This window comes from Salmo salar, chromosome ssa19, assembly GCF_905237065.1.
Source record: "Salmo salar chromosome ssa19, Ssal_v3.1, whole genome shotgun sequence".
In the NCBI taxonomy this organism is placed as follows: Eukaryota; Metazoa; Chordata; class Actinopteri; order Salmoniformes; family Salmonidae; genus Salmo; species Salmo salar.
The window spans coordinates 48,283,948-48,307,111 of NC_059460.1; the positions used below are offsets into that span (position 1 = coordinate 48,283,948).

Consider the following 23,164-nt stretch of genomic DNA (forward strand, 5'->3'; position numbering starts at 1 on the left):
AAAAAAAAAAATGAAAATATGAAATTTACATAAGTATTCAGACCATTTACTCAGTACTTTGTTGAAGCACCTTTGGCAACAATTACAGCCTCGAGTCTTCTTGAGTATGACACTACAAGCTTGGCACACCTGTATTTGGGGAGTTTCTCCTTATTCTTCTCAGGAGATCCTCTCAAGCTCTGTCAGGTTGGATGGGGAGCGTTGCTGCACAGCTATTTTCAGGTCTCTCTAGAGATGTTCGATTGGGTTCAAGTTCGGGCTCTGGCTGGGCCACTCAAGGACATTCAGAGACTTGTCCTGAAGCCACTCCTGTGTTGTCTTGACTGTGTGATTAGGGTCATTGTTCTGTTGGAAAGTGAACCTTCGCCCCAGTCTGAGGTCCTGAGTGCTCTGGAGCAGGTTTTCATTAAGAATCTATCTGTACTTTGCCCCGTTCATCTTTCACTCGATCCTGACTAGTCTCCTAGTCTCTGAAAAACATCCCCACAGCATGATGCTGCTACCACCATGCTTTACCGTAGGGATGGTGCCAGGTTTCCTCCAGATGTGACACTTGGCATTCAGGCCAAAGAGTTCAATCTTGGTTTCATCAGACCAGAGACTTGTGTTTCTCATGGTCTGAGAGTCTTTAGGTGCCCTTTGGCAAACTCCAAGTGGGCTGTCATGTGCCTTTTATTGAGGAGTGGCTTCCGTCTGGCCACTCTACCATAAAGGCCTGATTGGTGGAGTGCTGCAGAGATGGTTGTCCTTCTGGAAGGTTCTCCCATCACCACAGACGAACTCTAGAGCTCTGTCAGAGTGACCATCGGGTTCTTGGTCACCTCCCTGAACAAGGCCCTTCTCCCCCAATTGCTGTTTGGCCGGGCAGCCAGCTCTAGGAAGAGTCTTGGTGGTTCCAAAATACTTCAATTTAATAATGATGGAGGCCACTGTGTTCTTGGGGACCTTCAAATGCTGCAGAAGTTACCCTTCCCCAGATCTGTGCCTCGACATAATCCTGTCTCATAGCTCTATGGACAATTCTTTTGACCTCATGGCTTTGTTTTTGCTCTGACATGCACTGTCAACTGTCGGACCTTATATAGACAGGTGTGTGCCTTTCCAAATTATGTCCAATCAATTGAATTTACCACAGGTGGACTCCAATTAAGTTGTAGAAACATCTCAAGGATGATTCATGGAAACAGGATGCACCCGAGCTCAATTTCGAGTCTCATAGCAAAGGATCTGAATACTTATGTAAATAAGGTATTTCTGTTTTTTTTATCATTATGGGGTATTGTGTGGAGATTGCTGAGTTAAATAATGATAATAATACATTTTAGAATACGGCTGTAACGTAACAAAATGTGGAAAAAGTCAAGGGGTCTAAATACTTTACGAAATCACTGTAATTGTGCCCAAAGGTATGATAATTGAGTGGACATCTTCAAATGTAATTAACTTGCTCATACACCCAACCATGTTTACAAGATAAGGCACAATTATGATTACGTGATTTTAAAGCAGATAAGGCCCAATTCCCACTACAGTGTGATTTGTTATTGAGTCTTATTTACATGATGAGACATCAGAGCACTGGAAAGAAAACAAGTGATGATGTTTGAGGACTCCATATAAGTGTTTCAAAATGACATAATCATAAGATGAAAGAAATTGCTTTGTGCACAGTGATGGGCTAATATAGCCCAGTATTACTCCTTAGTCCAAGGACCTTACATGTTATGTTTAAAGGGCAAATTGGCTCTGAAGACAAAACTGCCAAATACTCCATCTAAACGTGAATCGATTCTCAATTACGGTTCTAGAAACATAGATCCCTCTACTTTTATATCACATCAAAATAATTTCACAAATGGAAAATACACACTTACTGTACACTGATCTAACCAATTTTAACAAAGTTGCAGCCTACAGTATTTTTTCAGTGACAACACGTTTGTCGCCTCTGTCTTCCGTTTACACACAGGTGTAATTATCACAGGTAGTCCACTCTGTCACCAAAAATATTGTGTTTTCAGCTGTAAAAGATGCAAAAGTAAAAGACGCAAAAACGAAATTTAAGAACGGGAAGCATAGAAATAACGTACATAAAACAGATCTACAGCTTCCTAGGCTTGCTTTCAATGAGAATGACAGATCTATAAAACATTTTTATGTAAATTTGGTCAGTCGTACAAAAAGTACGATTTTGCAGCTTTAAATTAAATCGATTCATGGTTTCACCTTTCGCTTACTTACCAATAATGCAGGCATCTTCGGTAGGCATATTATTCTCGATTAAACGGTTGATAATCTTGTGTTGCAATACTGTCAAAATTACTCACGCCTAGAAAGTGGTTTCCAATAGATAGCACAGCCACAAAGTATAAATTGGCGATATTATAAAAATGTATGAAAACAATAATGTACTTTTTGGTCTTAATTTAAGGTTAGGTTTATTCATAAGGTTATCCGTACGGTTACGTTTAAGATTATGTTTAAAATCGGATTTTAAGAAGATCAATTGTAGAAGTGGGCGGGGTTTATGACTCTATATCTGTGTTAACTAGTGACGACCCTAGAAAGTTAACGATCACAGGCAATTTGTTCGACAGTGATGGAAAAGCCACTGCGCTGAAGCGGTTGCCAGAAGTAGATAGAATTGCGACAGTAGGGGCAGTGTCGAAAGTGTTGTTAGGTAACGTTAGCTAGCTAGATGGGATAGCCGCCCAGACACACACATTGGATAAGGTTCGAATGTGAAGGTCCTTGCAACTCTTCAAAGACATTGATAGCGTGTCCGACATTATATCGTTTCCCATGCTGTTTTTTTATTGATAAACAATTTCGCGTCAAGGAGCCTGTACGTCAGATATGATGTCACGATTAGCAGCCTGTCTTTTAGCATTGTGGGACGTGTAATGTAAGCAGCAAACAACGGGGCTTGTTTGTAATGTATGTGTTTTCCAAATAGCAATCTAAACGGGTCGCGCTATAAGTAGTTTAGAGGAAACTCCACTTTTCGACATTGCGCGCAAATATAGGTCTTGTCATCAAAACAGTTTCGGGAGAGAAGTGTATACGTTTCTATTGAGGAAGTGGGATGTGGCCAGACTGTATTAATGTTGCCGACCAAGATATGAAACTCATTGTAGCAGTGCTTTTGGAGCCTTGCTACATTTTAAATACTAACGCGAGCCCATTTGACCAATTCGATGGAGACACCCCTCGGGGCTCGGAATTGTGTGGGGGGTTGCTCAGATTACCAAACTGATATCAACATGTGAATTAAAGATTGCCTATTTTATTTTATTGAAAGCCATTGAATTGCGAATGTCAACTCAACATCAGATAATGGACTCATCTTTAGCTTTGGGAAGACTGGAAATCAATAGACCCATGGTGAACCTGGGGACTTGTCTTTCCGGCTCGGTGAAGGAGAAGGAGAAGGGAGGATCGCAGGCGGCGCACCTGAACGGATGTGTTCCGCTCTCCCATCAGGTGGCCGGTCATAAGTATGGCGTTGATAAAGTAGGTCAGTGACTGAACTTATCAAATGTGTTTTCCTTTCGCCACGGTGCATGTTTATCCACTAGTGAGTGGCATTTCATTGTGTAAACTTGGTCTGCATGGTGGAATAGCTCTCCTTTGGTTCAATTACTATACTTCGGAAAAGCTGACAGAAGTAGGCTACACTGTCTTCCCAGGATTATTTATCTCCAGGACAAGAATCCTGAGTAAGGAAGCCACTGTTATAGGTTTCATCATGTCAGTCAATAACAGAATAGAGCACCTGCTTGAAGCCTTTTGTGTACTTCGGATGATGCATGTAGTATCAGCTCTCTAAGAGATCCTCCACTTAGTTATAGCCTACAACCTCACCAAGCAACTTGCCAGTGGCTATAACCTAAATCATGAAATAGGCTTACAAAATCCAATGCCTGAAGTAAGACTCCCTTAGCTAAAACTGAACTGTCAAGAGTGGGAAGAACCAATGTATTATTTCTGGCCTGGGAGACAGTGACAGAGCACCAGTGTAAATGGGATTTAATCCTGGTTGTCTCTGCTAAGAGCCTTTCAGTTGAATCCTACACTCAGGAGGGAATAGGTGTCACATTTGTATTTAGGTCACTTAAGACTCTTGATACAGCTAACCTCTGCGTTGATTAAACGCTGATACTTGGGAGTGTTCATTTCCTACTGTTTTACAATTTCAAGCGATTTCAGTTGTAAGATTCAAACTGTGCCTGAGGCAGTCAAATTCTGTTGACATATCTCAGAGAGGAGTGTGGTCCAATTCTTTTTCCAACTCCTATCTTATATTAGAGCAGTCTCACACAGTGAGTGTATAGTGCCAGAGTTTATAGGTTACTGGTGTTCAGGCGTTTTTGTATAAGGTCCATAGTTTTATGACTTCCTGTAAAACACAAGTTAACCTTTGCACTTGTCAGTTAGGTATTACAGGTTTCCAAATGGAAATCTGTTTGGCCCTGTCTGGGTTTGCAAAGGTACGGTGTATATTACTATATACATTTTTGTAACTATCAAGCTTTTTAAATCTGAAATCTAGTGGCATTTTTGGGTACTTCAGATTATCCCAGGTGTCTGTAATTATCTCTGGCCCTCTGTGTGGCCTTGTCACATGTAAAATAAGAAAATAAGATGATTTTAAAATAAACAAATAGAATGACAAAGCTGTAAAACATTATCCTAAATATAAACCATCAACTTATGTTTAATCTTTAATATGAGAGTTTCAGAAAGAAATATCCTTTTATATATTTTTACATTTTTTTTATTTAACTATGTCAGTTTGTCTTTGTTGTAAATGTTTTGGCACCAAACTAGTGGCAGTTGTGAATGAAGTCAATAGTTGGAGTTACAGAGCTAATTCAAAATAATACCATTGTTGATTAGATGCTTTTTTCCCCTTAATTAGGCTATTTTTCTCTCGAACCATATGGTCTATCCACTAGAAACTCAGACAATATGAATGTATTTAAAAAAATAAATAAAGCGATTTATGTATAAATGACCTAGATTGCCATAGATTACCTGTTAAAAACCAACATTACAGAAGATTCCGGTAATATTGGTAAATTACCAGTAGCTTTGCAACCCTAGCCCTGTCTGAATTCTTTAGAAATGTATCCTTCCTTTCTCTCTTGGAGTAACTACAAATCTAACATGGTTGCACAGTTGTGATTATTTAGCAGGAAGAGGAAGGATGTATTTTTGAAATATTCAAACTAGGCCTTTATGTGGCAACCAGTACTGGATCTTTACTAAGTGTCAGAATGACCCACAACTTTTGTTACAACAGGCATATTGCAACATCCTGATGGCACAGTACTCAAACAGCTCCAGCCCCCTCCCAGAGGTCCTAGAGAGATGCAGTTCTACAGCAAGGTAACCATCCATGTATTTTGATGCTGGAAAAAATGAATAAAAATGTGATATCTGAAAGTACAACTATTTTCACAGTACAGTATTCTCTATGAAATTACTCTCCGTTCTACATGAAGTCTGCAAAAAGTCATCCCTTTAATGTCTACAAAATGTTACTTTATGTACTTGGGAACAATTTTCCCATGTCAGTTTGAACAAAGTTTATGTTATGTTCAAGTTTATGTGTAGATTAAATGACTTAGTAAAAAGTGAGTGAATAGTCCTTAAACCCCTCTATCTTTCATTCTCCCTGAGTAGCTATTGAGGAAGCCTAGCAGGCAACACTGCACAGTAATGTAGTCCACGTCTTTACTAACTCACTGGGTCAAGTCGGCACACTCTCTGCATATAAACCAGTGGGCTATCTGTTTATTGAAGGGCTTATGAAAGGTGTTTGTCTCGACGTGTCCACTGCAACATTTAGCCCGAGGGTTATGAGGGCTTTCCACCGGAACCGCTTACTCCCCTATTGTTAAAGTGGACTAAATGTCCTCATGATGAAATGGTTGCTTTGGAAACACTCTCTTACAGAGGAATCATGTATTAGTAGTTAAACTTGGCTACTTCCACCATCATTTCATGGTAGTGAACTATAAAAGGGAAGGAAAAGGATGTTTGTATTGTACTATGCATTACTTCTAATAAAAATAAATGAAGAAAAAGTTTTTATTCTCACATACACTGGACAGGTGCAGTGAAATGTTTTCGTTGTTCTGGATCAGCTATAGTATTGTAGCTGGAGTAAATTAGGGTTAAGTGCCTTGCTCATAGGCACACCGGCAGATTTTTCACAGCTTGGGTTTTCGACCAGCGACCTTTCGGTTACTGGCCAAATGCTCTAACCGCTAGCCTAGCTGCCACCCCTACATGTGACTTGTTGGTTAAACAACACCCTAATCAAATAAGACACTGAAATTCCCACATAGAGATGGTGATTAGTTCCGTCACATGAGCTGATTTGATTCTTCAAGGATGTGCTTTGCTTCTTCCAGGTCTACGCTGAGGACTGTGGCGACCCGTGTATGTTGGACCTCCAGCATCACCTCCCTAAATACTTTGGCACCTGGTCCTCGCCTGAATCTCCTAACGGTAAACACCGGTGCATAAGAAATCATAAAACGTACCTAGGACATTATTTCAGCATTACTTCAACATGTACCAAGGCCTGTATTCATAAAGGAACTCTGAGGAGGAGTGCTAATCTAGGATCAGGTCCTCCCTGCCCATTAAATCATAAGTCATTTGTATCTAAAAGGCAGAAACTGATCCTAGGACAGCACTCCGTTCAAAAACACCGGCGGGATTGCGGTTTTAACCCTTTAGCATTCAGGATTAGACCCACCCGGTGTATAAATGTAAACAATCATGGCAGTGCTTTGCTACTAGAAATGCTGTAGGGGTGAAACACCGCCTCTTCTATCATTCTAGTGGCTAAATGTGTTGATTTTATATTTCTAAATTTTTCTAACGTCTCTCATGCCATGTTTCTGCACCCTCTGATGACATCACAGAGCTGTACCTGAAACTGGAGGACGTGACTCGGCGGTTCCAGAAGCCTTGTATTATGGATGTCAAGATCGGCCAGAAAAGCTACGACCCCTACGCCTCCCAAGAGAAGCGGGACCAGCAGATCAAGAAGTACCCTCTCATGGAGGAGATTGGCTTCCTGCTTCTCGGAATGAGGGTGAGCCTTCCTCTTCAGCCTCATGAGTCCCTCCCACTGGGTTGAAAAGGGCTCTCCAACTGCTGATGTCATTTTATTGAGAGGCTATATGAATCCTGGGTGGCAGTACCTTATGGTTTATTCTGACTGATGAGTCTGTGGAGAGGTGTCGCAAAGATATTTCTACTTTTCAATTTAAAGTGCAGTTTGGCAACTCGGCATTCTTGCTCTGCAGTAATATTTACAGTAAATATCACAGTAGCCATTAGTATCCTTTAACAAACTATTAATCAACTATGTGAGCAACTTCGCATCTAAACCAAGTTACACTCCTGAATAATGCAACTATTCACAAGTATGTGCAGACAATTGAGGGTTTATTTTCTCAAGACAATAGCACATAAAGCATTGCTGGGCTGGCTAACAACATATGCTTCATCAAGTAGCCTATCAAAAATGAATGAATACTGCTCATACAAATACAGAAGTTATTTATTATACAGCGCTAGGTAGAAAGCTAAACAAAGTCATTTCTGTATCTTCATATCATAAATCATTGGCTACTAGTTAATGATGAGCTACTTTAGTGTATTAAAGTTACCTTAGAACAAACCTGCCATCAATTGATCAATATCATGCAAATCATTACATGAGCTTAACGTTGTTAGTTGACTGGTGAGTTCCTGATTGCTGATCCAGCTTTCTGTTCCTGCTTGCTGTTGAATGACTGTGTTCTGAGATTCCCATAAAGCTTTGGGCAACAATTTCAGAGTAACTGCCTATTAGATAATCATTAGTGTTGACTTGGCATAGTAACCATTAAGACTGTAACGGTAGGGAAAGGGCAGAATGTGAGGTTGTTTCTATATGAAGGGTTGTTTTGTTCAATTCTGATTTCCACTGTGTTCATTATATTAATAGTTAATTTTTCAACCTTGACAGAAATAAAGTTTAAAGAAAAACTTGGAGAGCTTTTGCCAGAGCTCAACTACATTGACACTGAACAAACATATGAACGCAACATGTAAAGTGTTGGTTTCATGAGCTGAAATAATAGATCTCAGAAATGGATGGATTCAAAAAGCTTATTTTGCTCAAATACTGTACACAAATTTGTTTACGTTCCTGTTATTGTGCATTTCTCCTTTGCCAAGAGAATCCATCCACCTGACAGGTGTGGCATATTAAGAAGCTGAATAAACAGCATGATCATTACACAGTTGCAGCTTGTGCTGTGGATGATAAAAGGCCATTCTAAAATGTGCAGTTTTTTTGTCATACAACACAATGCACAGTGTGCAATTGGCATGCTGATTGCAGGAATGTCAACCCGAGCTGTTGCCAGAGAAATTAATGTTAATTTCTCTACCATAAGCCACCTCCAACGTCATTTTAGAGAATTGGGCACTGCGTCCAACCGGCCTCACAGACCACACGTGTATGGTGTCGTGTGGGCGAGCAGTTTGCTGATGTCAACATTGTGAACATAGTGCCCCATGGTTGGGTTATGGTATAGGTAGGCATAAGCTACGGACAACAAACACAATTGCATTTTATCAATGGCAATTTGAATGCACAGAGATACCGTGACGAGATCCTTAGGCCCATTGTTGTGCCATTCATCCCGCCATCACCTCATGTTTCAGCATGATAATGCACTGCCCCATGTCACAAGGATGTGTACACAATTCCTGGAAGCTGAAAATGTCCCAGATCTTCCATGGTCTGCATACCCACCAGAATTGTTGCGTTTATACTTTTGTTCAGTATAGTTGCAAAACCAGTTAAATTAGTATTGAACACATTTTTTTTATTTTTTTTTATTTTAACCAGGTAGGCCAGTTGAGAACAAGTTCTCATTTACAACTGCGACCTGGCCAAGATAAAGCAAAGCAGTGCGACAAAAACGACAGAGTTACACATAAACAAACGTACAGTCAATAACACAATAGAACAATCTATGTAGTGTGTGCAAATGTAGAAGATTAGGGCGATAAGGCAATAGAGGTGAAATAATTACAATTTAGCATTAACACTGGAGTGATGGATGTGCAGATGATGATGTGCAAGTAGAGATACTGTGGTGCAAAAGAGCGAGAGGATAAGTAACAATATGGGGATGAAGTAGTTGGGTGTGCTATTTACAGATTGGCTGTGTACAGGTACAGTGATCGGTAAGCTGCTCTGACAGCTGATGCTTAAAGTTAGAGAGGGAGATATGTCAGACGACTTGTTTTCCGTTAATATGGTAATCGCAGGAACACAATGACAATCCCTCCAGGGTGTTTACCAGGTGTTGACACACCTGCCTGGGCAGCCGAACCAGAGTGGCAGGATTAAAGACTGGAAGGATAATTCAGGTGCATTAATTATTGCTATTTTATTAGGATCACAATTATCTGTTTCAAAAACAGCAGCTACTCTTCCTGGGGTGCACACAACACATGATATAATACAGAACCTTTAATAGACAAAAAACATCTCAACGACAGAACTACATAGTTTTAAAATAAAAAAAGGTCCTGTACTGACAAAATACTGAGAAAACAGAGACTATGGGTCTACAGTCAGTCACATCTATCAATTTCATGCTTGCATACATACAGTGCCAGTCACCTACTCATTCAAGGGTTTTGCTTTAGTTTTACTGTTTTCTACATTGTAGAGTAATAGTGAAGACATCAACTATAAAATAATGCATATGGAATCATGTGGTAACCAAGAAAGTGTTAAACAAATCAAAATATATTTGAGATTCTTCAAAGTAGCCAACCTTTGCCTTGATGACAGCTTTGCACACTCTTGGCTTTCTCTCAACCAGCTTCATGAGGTAGTCACCTGGAATGAATGAATTAACAGGTGTGCCTTGTTAAAAGTTAATTTGTGGAATTTCCTTAATGTGTTTGAGCCAATCAGTTGTTTTGTGATGAGGGTAGGGGTGGTATACAGAAGATAGCCCTATTTGGTAAAAGACCAAGTCCATATTATGGCATGAACAGCTCAAATAAGCAAAGAGAAATGACAGTCCATTATTACTTTAAGACATGAAGGTCAGTCAATCCGGAAATTGTCAAGAACTTTGAAAGTTTCTTCAAGAGCAGTTGCAAAAACCATCAAGCGCTATGATAAACTGGCTCTCATGAGGACCGCCACAGGAAAGGAGACCCAGAGTTACCTCTGCTGCAGAGGATAAGTTCATTAGTTACCAGCCTCAGAAATTGCAGCCCAAATAAATGCAGCAGACGCATCTCAACATCAACTGTTCAGAGGAGACTGCGTGAATCAGGCCTTCATGGTCGAATTGCTGCAATGAAACCACTACTAAAGGACACCAATAAGAAGAGGAGACTTGCTTGGGCCAAGAAACACAAGCAATGGCCATTGGAACGGTGGAAATCTGTCCTTTGGTCTGATAGTTTATAGTTTCAACCGAGTCCAAACCTGAGATTTTTGGTTCCAACCGCAGTGTCTTTGTGAGATGCAAAGTAGGTTAACGGGTGATCTCTGCATGTGTGGTTCCCACCGTGAAGCATGGAGGAGGAGGTGTGGGGGTGCTTTGCTGGTGACAGTCAGTGATTTGTATTTAGGATTCAAGGAACACGTAACCAGCATGGCTACCACAGCATTCGGCAGCAATACGCCATCCCATCTGGTTTGTGCTTAGTGGGATTATCATTTGTTTTTCAACAGGACAATGACCCAACACACCTCCAGGCTGTGTAAGGGCTATTTGTCCAAGGAGATGATTGATGGAGTGCTGCATCAGATGACCTGGCCTCCACTTTCACCCGACCTGAACCCAATTGAGATGGTTTGGGATGAGCTGGACCGCAGTGTGGAGGAAAAGCAGCCAACAAGTGCTCAGCATATGTGGGAACTCCTTCAAGCCTGTTGGAAAAACATTCCAGGTGAAGCTGGTTGTGACAATGACAAGTGTGCAAAGCTGTCAAGGCAAAGGGTGGTTTGAAGAATCTCAAATATAAAATCTATTTTGATTTAACACTTTTTGGTTACTACATGATTCCATATGTGTTCATAGTTTTGACTTCACTATTATTCTACAATGTAGAAAAGAGTAAAAATAAGGAAAAACCCTTGAATGAGTAGGTGTGTCAACTTTTGACTGGTACTGTACAAGTTATTTAGGTCAGGCGTTGGTTTTAAGCTAATTTTGCTGTTTGCCTGGGTATTTGGAGATGGAATGGCATTTCCTCTCATTAGTCTGCTGTAACCTTCCAATTTCCCAGTTCCTGTCAGACTGGCTCCACACCTCACAAGGTTAATGTTTATGTGAAGAGTTCAATACCTCATTCAGGTCCGTTCTACGTCGCTCTGTTTGGTCATCACTGACAAATCAATCACACAGGGCCAATACCAACACAACGCTATTCTACCATTCCATAATGACTTACAGAAGAGCAAAGACCTCATCTCCACCCCAAGGACCAAAGCATGCTTATGTAACATTGTAACATACAGGTAACTGCCAAAATAAAGGAAACACTTATACAGGCCATCAGACTGTTAAAATAGTCACCATTAGCGGGACTCCGCCAGTACCCTGAACTTAGTCACTGTTACTAGCCGGCTACCACCCAGTATTCTACCCTGCACCTTAGACTCCTTCCCTATGTACATAGTCATTGATCACTGGTCACTTTAACAATGTTTTACCCACTTCATATGCGTATTGTATTCTAGTCCTGCATCATCTTGCTTTCAGAAAGTATTCACACCCCTTGACTTTTTCCTCATTTTGTTACAAAGTGGGATTAAAAATGGATTTAATTGTCATTGTTTGTCAAAGATCTACACAATACTCCAAGTCAAAGTGGAAGACAATTCTAACGTTTGTAAAAAAGAAAGAAAAAAAGTAACCTAAAACAACCCCCTGAGTCAATACATGCTAGGTTCACCTTTGACAGTGATTACAGCTGTGTCTTTCTGGGTACGTCTCGAAGAGCTTTTCACACCTGGATTGCGCAACATTTGCCCATTTTTTTTATTTTTATTATTATTATTATTATTTTTTATTATTATTATTATTTTTTTTCTTTAAAAAATTCTTCAAGCTCTGTGAAATTGGTTGTTGATCATTGCTAGGCAACCATTTAGGTCTTGTCATAGATTTTCAAGCAGATTTAAGTCAAAACAGTAATTAATATTCACCCTTCTTGTTAAGCCACTCCAGTGTAGATTTGGCCTTGTGTGTAGGTTATTGTCCATCTGAAAGGTAAATTCATCTCCCAGTGTCTGGTGGAAAGCAAACTGAGCCAGGTTTTCCTCTAGGATTCTGCCTGTGCTTAGCTCAATTCACTTTCTTTTTTTAATTCTGAAAAACTCCCCAGACCTTAACGATTACATGCATACAGTGGCTTGCGAAAGTATTCACCCCCTTGACATTTTTCCTATTTTATTTCCTTACAACCTGGAATTAAAATAGATTTTTTTTAGGGGGGTTTGTATTATTTCATTTACATAACATGCCTACCACTGAAGATGCAAAATATTTTTTTATTGTGAAACAAACAAGAAATAAGACATAATGTCTCCAACTTGAAGCTTGGCACATCCAGCCACTAGGATTTTTGCCCATTCTTCAAGGCAAAACTGCTCCAGCACCTTCAAGTTGGATGGGTTCTGCTGGTGTACAGAAATCTTTAAGTCATTCCACAGATTCTCAATTGGACTGATGTCTGGGCTTTGACTAGGCCATTCCAAGACATTTAAATGTTTCCCTTTAAACCACTAGAGTGTTGCTTTAGAAGTATGTTTAGTGTCATTGTCCTGCTGGAAGGTGAAACCCCATCCCAGTCTCAATTCTCTGGAAGACTGAAACCAGTTTCCCTCAAGAATTTCCCTGTATTTAGCGCAATCCGTCATTCTTCCCAGTCCCTGCCGATGGAAAAACATCCCCACAGCATGATGCTGCTGCCACAACCAACCTTCAATGTGGGGATGGTGTTCTCGAGGTGTTGGGTTTGCGCCAGGCATAGTGTTTTCCTTGATGTCCTAAAAGCCCAATTTTAGTCTCATCTGACCAGAGTACCTTCTTCCATATGTTTGGGGAGTCTCCCAAATGCCTTTTGGCAAACACCAAACGCTTTTGGTTATTTTTTTTTTCTTTAAGCAATGGCTTTTATTCTGGCCACTCTTCCGTAAAGCCCATGTCTGTGGCGTGTACAGCTTAAAGTGGTCCTATAGACAGATACTCCAATCTTCGCTGTGGAGCTTTGCAGCTCCTTCAGGGTTATCTCTGGTCTCTTTGTTGCCTCTCTGATTAATGCCCTCCTTGCCTGGTTTGTGAGTTTTGGTGGTTGGCCCTCTCTTGGCAGGCTTGTTGTGGTGCCATATTCTTGGGATGGGATGTTCAAAGTTTCTGATATTTTTTTAGAACCCAATCTTGGTATGTACTTCTCAACAACTTTGTCCCTGACCTGTCTGGGGAGCTCCTTGGTCTTCATGGTGCCGCTTGCTTAGTAGTGTTGCAGACTCTGGGGCCTTTCACAACAGGTGTGTGTGTGTGTGGATTTCTTTTACTGAGATCATGTGACACTTAGATTGCACACAGGTGGACTTTATTTGACAAATTATGTAACTCCTGAAGGTAATTGGTTGCACCAGATCTTATTTAGGGGCTTCGTAGCAAAGGGGGTCAATACATATGCACACACCACTGTTCCGTTTGTAATTTTTTTAGCATTGTTTGAAACAAGTTATTTTTAATTTCACTTCACTAATTTGGACTATTTTGTTTATGTCCATTACAATAAATCCAAATAAAAATCAATTTAAATTACAGGTTGTAATGCAACAATATAGGAAAAATGCCAAAGGGGATGAATACTTTTGCAATGCACTGTACCCATAACATGATGCAGTCACCACTTTGCTTGTAAATATGGAGAGTGGTACTCAGTAATAGGTTGTATTGGATTTGCCCCAAACAACATAACACTTTGTATTCAGGACAAAAAGTTAATTGCTTTGCCACTTTGTTTGCAGTATTACTTTAGTGCCTTGTTGCAAACATGTTTTATTCTGTACAGGCTTCCTTTTCACTATGTAAATTAGGTTAGTATTGTGGAGTAACTACGATGTTGTTGCTCCATCCTCAGTTTTCTCCTTTCACAGCCATTAAAGGCGTACTTGGAGATTTTGGCAATGAGGCCTTTTATGTACTTCCCCACCCAGTCACTGCAAAGATACAAGCATTTTTCCTAACTCAGTTGACGGAGAGGAAGGAAACTGCCAGGGATTTAACCATGGGGCAAATGGTGACTTTAAAACATTTAGTTGCCAAACTCCCAAAGTACCCTGTTAATGAGGCCCTTTATCTACTCCCCCAGAGTCAAATGAACTTGTGCATACCATTTGTCTCTGTGTCCAGTATGAAGGAAGTTTGAGGTAGTTTCATGAGCCAATGCTAACTAGCGTTACCCATAGACTTCCAGTCATTGTGCTATCTGCTAGCAACCCAAAGTATCCCTTTTAAACTCTGTTTTAAAGTCATCATTGGCCTCATAGTTAAATCCCTTCCTCTCCGGTAACTGAGTTAGGAAGGACGCCTGTATCTTTGCAGTGACTGGGTGTATTGATACACCATCCAAAGTGTAAATCATAACTTTACCATGCTGAAAGGGATATTCAATGTCTGCTTATTTTATTTTTACCCACATACCAATAGGTGCTTTTCTTTGTGAGTCATTGGAAAACCTCCCTGGTCTTTGTGGTTGAATCTGTTTGAAATTCACTGCTCGACTGAGGGACTATACAATTATCTGAATGTGTGGGGTACAGAGATGAGGTAGTCATTCAAAATGACTGTGTGTGTTATGTATACTACACTGTTGGAACTAAGAACGTAAGCATTTCGCTGCACCTGCGATTAACCACTGAAAAATATGTGTATGCGACCAATAAAATTAGATTTTCATTTGGTTGTTGTGTTTTTAGTGGACTAAGTATAGAGCAGCTTCCAGTCTTTGGCTTCTGTTGAACTTTAAACATACATTTTCTTAAACTTTGTTAAACGATCAGATTCCATTCGCAAGGATTTCAATCCAGCTGGACTGCCACATGCTATATAGTTTTATTGAACATTTTAATTATATTTTTTAAAAGTCAAGCTTGAGACTGATACATTCTCGTAGACAGTTAAGCCGTGTTCAGTGTTTAGCCTCTACGGAGGTCAGTAATAGGAAGCATCCATCCATCAGTAGAACAGCATGGAGCTAGCTTCTGACTGATCTCAGATCTGTTGACTAGGACCTCTCCTTTTATCCCAATCACCATTATGCCATCCTCTCCTCTGGGTTTTTCTCAGAGATCTGTGAGGGTCATGGTGGTAACATGATAACTGGTCTTCTCCATCAGTCCCACGCTGTGGAGTATAAACAGTGAACATGCTTCAGTTAGGTTACATGGTCTGTTTATCTCACTGGAATACGAACTGTACAGCACAAACTCTATTCGACCAGCAAATAAATGATCCGGTGATGTTGAGGACCACTGGTTTAGTTTTCACTTCAGGAATATATATATATATTGCTAGTTATGGCCTAGGATCTGCACTAAGCTCAGCCATACCATGCCGTCTACTCACCCACCTCACCACTCCTCTTACTAGTTAACATGGTGTGTTGCTCAGTTATGTATAGAGTAATGTCATCTTGGAATGCTCTGCCACCAGAGGTAACTCAGGCAAAAAACAAGTTTAGCTTTAAAAAAAACATTAAAACATCTTATACCTCTTTAAAGATCCAATTTAACTGTATAAAAGAATATGTATCAGTGTGTAAAGTATTTCTGTCTTTCCAATATATGACTCTTATGACCTTTTTTTTCATGTTTAAATGATTATTTATTGTCCTTGTGTATGACTGTTCTGTACTTTGTCATATATTTGCACGTTTTATGTGGACCCCAGGAAGAGTAGCTAATGGGGATCCTAATGAACTAAACTAGTAAGTGAATAAGATTCATTATAAACTGGGTGGTTTGAGCCCTGAAGGCTGATTTTTAGCTGAAAACCATGGTATCTCAGACCGTATACCATGGGTATGACAAAACATGTATTGTTACTGCTCTTATGTTAGTAACCAGTATATAATGGCAATAAGGCACCTTGGACGCTTGTGGTATATGGCCAATATACCACGGCTAAGGACTGTATCCAGGCACTCTGTTGTCGTCCTTAAGAACAGCCCTTAGCCATGGTATATTGGACATATACCACACCCCCTCAGGCCTTATTGCTTAATTATAGCCTAGGCTTTGTAAGAACGCACACCTACTGCAGCACAAGTCATCCACTGACATACTCTGTAGTCAAGGAGCATCTGAGGAACAGGGTTTGTAGTTTTCCCAGGGGGGGGCAAAGGCTTTTTGGCTCAGAGCATGGAAAAATCTGCTTGTCTGCAGTGTGTGACCACAGGGTGATGAGACTCATTACTGATAATGATGTTCCTGATTGCAGCGATAGAGGCAGGAATCCCTCTGGTAAATAGTTCTGCTCCTCTCAGCATGGACATGGAATTAATGTCTCTGTGTCCTCAGACTTCTGAGTTCTACTCGCATTGCTATTAATATCACAGAAACATAAGTACTGTACATTGTCACATTACAGTGGGGTCTGGAATTATAGGATCCCTTGATAAAGATGAGCGAAAAGACTACAAATACTCAGATATATATAGTATGCTCAAAACATTTACAATTATTTTATGCTAATATAATTGCTCAGAATAAGACATTTTGTTTAACAAGTAATGCAAATAAAAATAATTTATATATAATGCAAATGTAGCAAATCCATCAATTTTTTGTTTTTGTAATTTTTTTCATTGTATTTTTTTGCTCATCTTTTTTTTAAGATATCAATCATTCCTGGCCCCACTGTATGTGTGCGTCATAATATAATTGTTTTCAGCAAATTGTGTTTATACATCATTTCTCCAGCAGAGGGCATATTCTACCCGTGATTCTATCATGGAGAGATCACGTTGAGTTGAACGTTTATATAGAGACTCATCTCCTTTTGAAGTTGTGCAGCTTTGCTTTTTAGTGAAAACAGGCCTATGTACTGCATCTGTTTCTTTCCGTTAATGTTAATTCTTCCTTCTGTCTTTCTAACCCTCCAGGTGTACAAGGTCAACTCTGACGAATATCACTCGTATGATCAACATTACGGGCGAGGCCTTCTCAAGGACACCATCACAGATGGTGAGCTCCTAAAACAATAATAATCCTGTCACAAAATACACATTATATCCTTATGTCTCTATCAACACACTGAAGGTCTGGGGGCAAATTTGGCACGTGGGTGATTTTGATTTATATATATTTTTTTTTAACTTAGTGCCCAAATCAAAATCACCCACGTGGCGAATTTGCCCCGTGTGTGTGTGTGTGTGTGTGTGTGTGTGTGTGTGTGTGTGTGTGTGTGTGTGTGTGTGTGTGTGTGTGTGTGTGTGTGCACACACACACACACAGTACCAGTCAAAAGTTTGGACACACCTACTCATTCAAGGATTTTTCTTTATTTTTATTATTTTCTACATTGCAGAATAATAGTGAAGACATCAAAACTATGAAATAACACATGTGGAATCATGTAATAACCAAAAAAGTGTTAAATCAAAATATATTTTAGATTCTTCGAAGTAGCCACCCTTTGCCTTGATGACAGCTTGGCATTCTCTCAGCCAGCTTCATGAGGAATGCTTTTCCAACAGTCTTGAAGGAGTTCCCACATGCTGAGCACTTGTCGGCTGCTTTTCCTTCACTCTTCGGTCCAACTCATCCCAAATCATCTCATTTGGGTTGAGGTCAGGTGATTTGTGGATGCCAGATCATCTGATGCAGCACTCCATCACTCTCTTTCTTGGTCAAATAGCCCTTACACAGCCTGGAGGTGTGTTGGGTCATTGTCCTGTTGAAAAACAAATGATAGTTCCACTGAGTGCAAATTAGATGGGATAGTGTATTGCTGCAGAATGCTGTGTTAGCCATGCTGGTTAAGTGTGCCTTGAATTCTAAATAAATCAGACAGTGTCACCAGCAAAGCACCATCACACCACCTCCATGCTTCACAGTGGGAACCACACATGTGGAGATCATCTGTTCAGCTACTCTGCATCTCACAAAGACACGGCGGTTGAAACTATAAACTATCAGACCAAAGGACAGATTTCCACTGGTCTAATGTCCATTGCTTGTGTTTCTTGGCCCAAGCAAGTCTCTTCTTCTTATTGGTGTCCTTTTAGTAGTGGTTTCTTTGCAGCAATTCGACCATGACGGCCTGCTTCACGCAGTCTCCTCTGAACAGGGGATGTGTCTGTTACTTGAACTCTGTGAAGCATTTATTTGGGCTGCAATTTCTGAGGCTGGTAACTAATTAACTTATTCTCTGCAGCAGAGGTAACTCTGGGTCTTCCTTTCCTCTGGCGGTCCTCATGAGAGCCAGTGTCATCATAGCGGGGCGGCAGGGTAGCCTAGTGGTTAGAGTGTTGGACGAGTAACCGAAAGGTTGCAAGATCGAATCCCCGAGCTGACAAGGTAAAAATCTGTCGTTCTGCCCCTGAACAAGGCAGTTAACCCACTGTTCTTAGGCCGTCATTGAAAATAAGAATTTGTTCTTAACTGACTTGCCTAGTTAAATAAAGGTATAAAAAATAAAAATAGCGCTTCATGGTTTTTGCAACTGCACTTGAAGAAACTTTTAAAGTTCTTGACAATTTCTGGATTGACTGACCTTCATGTCTTAAAGTAATGATGGACTGTCATTTCTCTTTGCTTATTTGAGGTGTTCTTGCCATAATATGGACTTGGTCTTTTACCAAATAGGGCTATCTTCTGTATACCACTCCTACATTGTCACAACACAACTGATTGGCTCAAATGCATTAAGAAGGAAAGAAATCCCACAAATTAACTTTTAACAAGGCACACGTGTTAATTGAAATGCATTCCAGGTGACTACTTCATGAAGCTGGTTGAGAGAATGCCAAGTGTGCAAAACTGTCATCAAGGCAAAGGGTGGTTTGAAGAATCTCAAATATATAAAATATATTTTGATTTAACACTTTTTTTGTTACTCCATGATTCCATATGTAATTTCATAGCTTTTATGTATTCTACAATGTAGAAAATAGTAAAAATAAAGAAAAAACCTTGAATGAGTAGATGTGTCCAAAGTTTTGACTGGTACTGCATATAATTTTAGTTGTTGGACATGACTGTAAAATCACCAAGAAATCAGCTCAGTGATTTTAATTGAGGAACTCTGTTCCCAAGTATTCCCACACTTAGTTAGAGGCATATGTGATCGTATCCCAGCGTAATCAAGGTTTGTAATGATTCTGTTTTTGTCGAATACTATATCTGTTTGGGATTCTTGCGGTCAATTTGCAGTGTACTATTTATTTGAAAACCATGCTCTGGCCCACCGATCATCCGCTCAAAAATTGTCCAACAGCTAAATGTAATTGGAGACCCCTAGTGTAGGTTGTAGTCACTAGCTAAACTTGCTCTCAATTAAGAAAATGCTTCAGGCATCGTCTATTTCTTATCAGTTAACATTGGATTCCTCAACAACAACAATTTCCTTTCCCATTCCTCTCCCAGGTTTATCCAAGTTCTTCTCTAATGGGAGGAGTCTGAGAAAAGATGCCATCGCTGCCAGTATCCTGAAGGTCCAGAACATCCTGCGATGGTTCGAGGGCCAGAGCCAGTTAACCTTCTACGCCAGCTCTCTGTTGTTTGTATACGAGGGCCTGCCCCCTCCCAGCCCTGAGGGCCATATCTTCAGGGGCCCCCCAGAGAAGACTACGTCTGCTGCTGTTGCCTGCTGCGAGCCCAATGAAGAAGTGTTGGAATACAACAACAACATCCAGGTTGCCGTGCCGCTTGACTACAGCCTGTCCACCATGTACGCCATGTACAAGAAGGGCTGCACCCGGGGTCACCGTGGCAATGCCACCGGAGCCACCACGACAGGCCCCAACCCCCAGGAGGACAACAGCACGTGGAAGTGCCCAGGTCTGGTGTCAGCAGAACAACCCAACGGCAACGGTATCAAAGCCCAACTGGAAGAGGCTGGGGTGGGGGAGGGAGGCCGGGGGGAGCCGCATCCAGAGCAGAGAGCCAGCGAAGTGGAGGTGAGGATGATTGATTTTGCCCACGTCTTCCCCAGTGAGAGCCAGGACCAAGGCTATATCTATGGCCTGAAACACTTGCTGGAGGTGCTGCAGCAGATCCTCCACCAATAACCTTCTCTCTCCAGTGGTGTCTCTGCCTGTCCATTGGTTAAGTGTACCCATCTGTGTTTTACTGTGTGAATGGAGGAGTTGTAGCGCCCACAGTCCCTCGTCCCCTCGCCCTGTGATTCTCTGCACTATATGCACTATATCGATGAAGTCATTTCTCCATAACTCTTTGTCCGATGTATGTGCTTCTTGATTTTTAACCACTGTTAACAGGTATCTAACTCAGGTAAATGACTGTAACCATTACTCACAGGATTATCTCTAAAGAGTACCCTTAATTTGTTGGCTTGCTGATCATATGTTGTATGTTTTATATAATATTGCTCAAGTCTTTTCAGATCTCAGATTTCACATCCTTTTGTCTTAAATCTTCCCAGAAAGTTGACAGAATGATAAAAATTTTATCCAAGTTATTATACTCATACAGTACAGATTAAGTACTTTTAGCATTGCTGTTCTCTATATATTTTGCTGACAAATTGCCTGTTCTTCTTACCCAGAACAAAAAAAAATGAACAAAAATCGTGCATAATTGCATCAGATGGTCATTTAGGTTCTGGGAGGAGATGTTAAGAGAAAGATACTAATGTGACTTGCGAGGTCTCCACCCCAACAAAATGGAAACTTTGCAAGTTTCAGGCAAGTCTATGGGCCAAATGTCCCTTACCCTTCTGCAATTTGAAAGATGTGAGCACATGCGAAACGGTGATTTGTCAAAGTGAGAAATCAGTGTACCGGAACAGAGCTCCTCTTTAGTCATCACATCTGTCCACGACAGATTAAGATGGCATGGATTGTCCTCCCTCTGCCCACTTGTACACTGTGTCGGGGTCTGTTTAATTGTAAAGAAATGCAATACGCTACTCTGATAATGAATGAACAAACTGACCAGAGAGAGATTGAGTTTGTTGATCTAGTGATTCATGTTCAGAGGAATAGAATGCCAAAGTGCTGGTGGTTTTCGGAGAGAGGGCGCACGGTGTGGCTAGTGTTCTAAACTTGAAGGCCTGGAAGTGAATTAGATCCGTGTGGTGTTGTCAGTACCCTGACAGTGCTTCCACAGTGTGATCTCCCTATCAAGATATTGTCTTTTTTTTTTTGTTGAAGAGAAATGTTTTTCATTTGCTTCTTCTTAACCCTGATAGCTATGGAATGTCTATGATTTTACTTTTAACAAAGATATGCATATATTTTCAAAGATATGCAGATAATGCTCAATTTCTGTGTTTGATTTGAAACTAATAACAAGACAAAAAGTAATTTTGGATGATACTCTGAACTTGACAATTTAGTACATATTTGAAATGGTAAGGAGGAAGAACCTTTATGAGAAATGTTTACAGTCTTTTGAAGATATTTCACTGTTATTATCACTGACTTGTTTCTTTTTACTCCATATTAATTTCAGACATTTATCATTCTGGCAGCTTTTACATTGTTACATTTACTCATAATGTCTTTGTTATTGTTCCAACTCCTTAGCAAGCGACCAGCTTCAGCATTTTGCACCAGGGCATTGTTTGTTTTAGCAAAATTCTCTAAATTGTAGATACTGATTTACATTACAGTAACTCTCATCTTCATGAAATACTCATAACCAACCTTTAAGCACTTTAAATTCAACATTTCAAAACATATAGGCTTATGCTAATTAGTGTTTATAGATGTGCTATGAGTGGTCCGTGTATATGGAAGTACAATAATGCAAATCGTTACAGAATAAGGTACCTCTAAGATGGTTGTTTACAGTTGACATCCTCTGCAGCTCCTTTAGACGTTGTGGTTGTAATACATTTTACTCTATAGAAGGACTGTACATTACATCTTGGTACAGTCAATTATGAGTTCTACAATGATTTGTGATCTTGTTTACACACCAGTTCTATTTTAAGGGTAAACCTGTGTCTTTTGAATAGTTCATGGACAGGAAGTTAACAAATGTTTGTTTTGTATTTGCTTAAGTCTGCTGTTCTTTCTTTTTTGTTCAATAATGCACTGAAAAACAAATGAATATAGCCAATGTATAAAATCTGTTCCTTTGCTGTGAACTAACCAAGACTTTCCCTGTGTGGAAAAGTGGTGTACGTTTTCTATAATACCCGATAGAAATGTGGCAAGACTGGATTTTGTCTTTAGACTTCAGCCAATCAGAAGTGAGATAATGTTGTCAATTTCTCTGTTTTTCAAACACTTAAACCTATTTTTTTGTTGCAAACTGTAGCAAAGTAATCAGATATTTGATTAGTGGAATCAGATTATTTTCCAGCTTGTAATTATTGTTCTGGACCCTTATTTACAAAGAGTCTCAGTGTGCTGATATTAGATCAGTTTTGCCTAAGATTTGCATAATGAATAACATATGGACGGACGGGGGGGACTGATCCTAGATCAGCACTCCTACTGAGACACTTTGTAAATACGAGCCCTGGGTTTCATGCTTCTTCCTGTGGTCTGGAATAATATGCATTAGTGTCAGTGCTGTCATAATGCTCTCTATGGAAATCCCCCATGTATCCTCTCCTCCCATTGACTCTGCTGTCTGTCCGTCCTGAGGGAAAGCTGATCGGTTCTGACTATACAGTAACATGAAATGATGATGTATCTGCTGTTTCTCTCATATCTGATCGGATTGAAATTGCTGACTAATTACTACTTTTGTAAATGACCTATATTAATATGTATAATATGTAGATGGATTCAATAATGGCTGTATATTTGGCAGATGATTATTATTACTAATAAAATGTATTCCCAATGAACATCTGGTTGTTTTACCTTGTAGTCTTTGAATCAATGTATTTTC

At 40.1% G+C, this 23,164-nt stretch overlaps 2 protein-coding genes across 3 annotated transcripts in view; one reads left to right on the forward strand and one right to left on the reverse strand.

Moving 5' to 3' along the window:
• LOC106578942 (neurexin-1a) overlaps nucleotides 1-2,455 on the reverse strand; it is a 135,190-nt gene extending 132,735 nt beyond the window's left edge. Inside the window, exon 1 of the mRNA XM_045702396.1 lies at nucleotides 2,242-2,455. The gene's annotated coding sequence lies outside the window, so the exon portion shown is untranslated. The remainder of the gene's footprint in view (nucleotides 1-2,241) is intronic.
• A 153-nt stretch (nucleotides 2,456-2,608) lies between these two features.
• Nucleotides 2,609-23,120, forward strand: LOC106578945 (inositol polyphosphate multikinase). Of its 2 annotated transcripts, none has more exons than XM_014158248.2 (6): nucleotides 2,609-3,513; nucleotides 5,306-5,391; nucleotides 6,423-6,519; nucleotides 6,942-7,114; nucleotides 17,236-17,317; nucleotides 19,721-23,120. In XM_014158248.2, the coding sequence occupies exons 2-6, from the start codon at nucleotides 5,374-5,376 to the stop codon at nucleotides 20,362-20,364; spliced, it is 1,014 nt and encodes a 337-aa protein (XP_014013723.1). In that variant the 5' UTR covers nucleotides 2,609-3,513; nucleotides 5,306-5,373; the 3' UTR covers nucleotides 20,365-23,120. The 2 variants fall into 2 exon arrangements, with proteins under 2 accessions (XP_014013723.1, XP_014013722.2); XM_014158247.2 differs by having other exon boundaries at nucleotides 2,612-3,517.
• The last annotated feature ends 44 nt before the right edge of the window (nucleotides 23,121-23,164 follow it).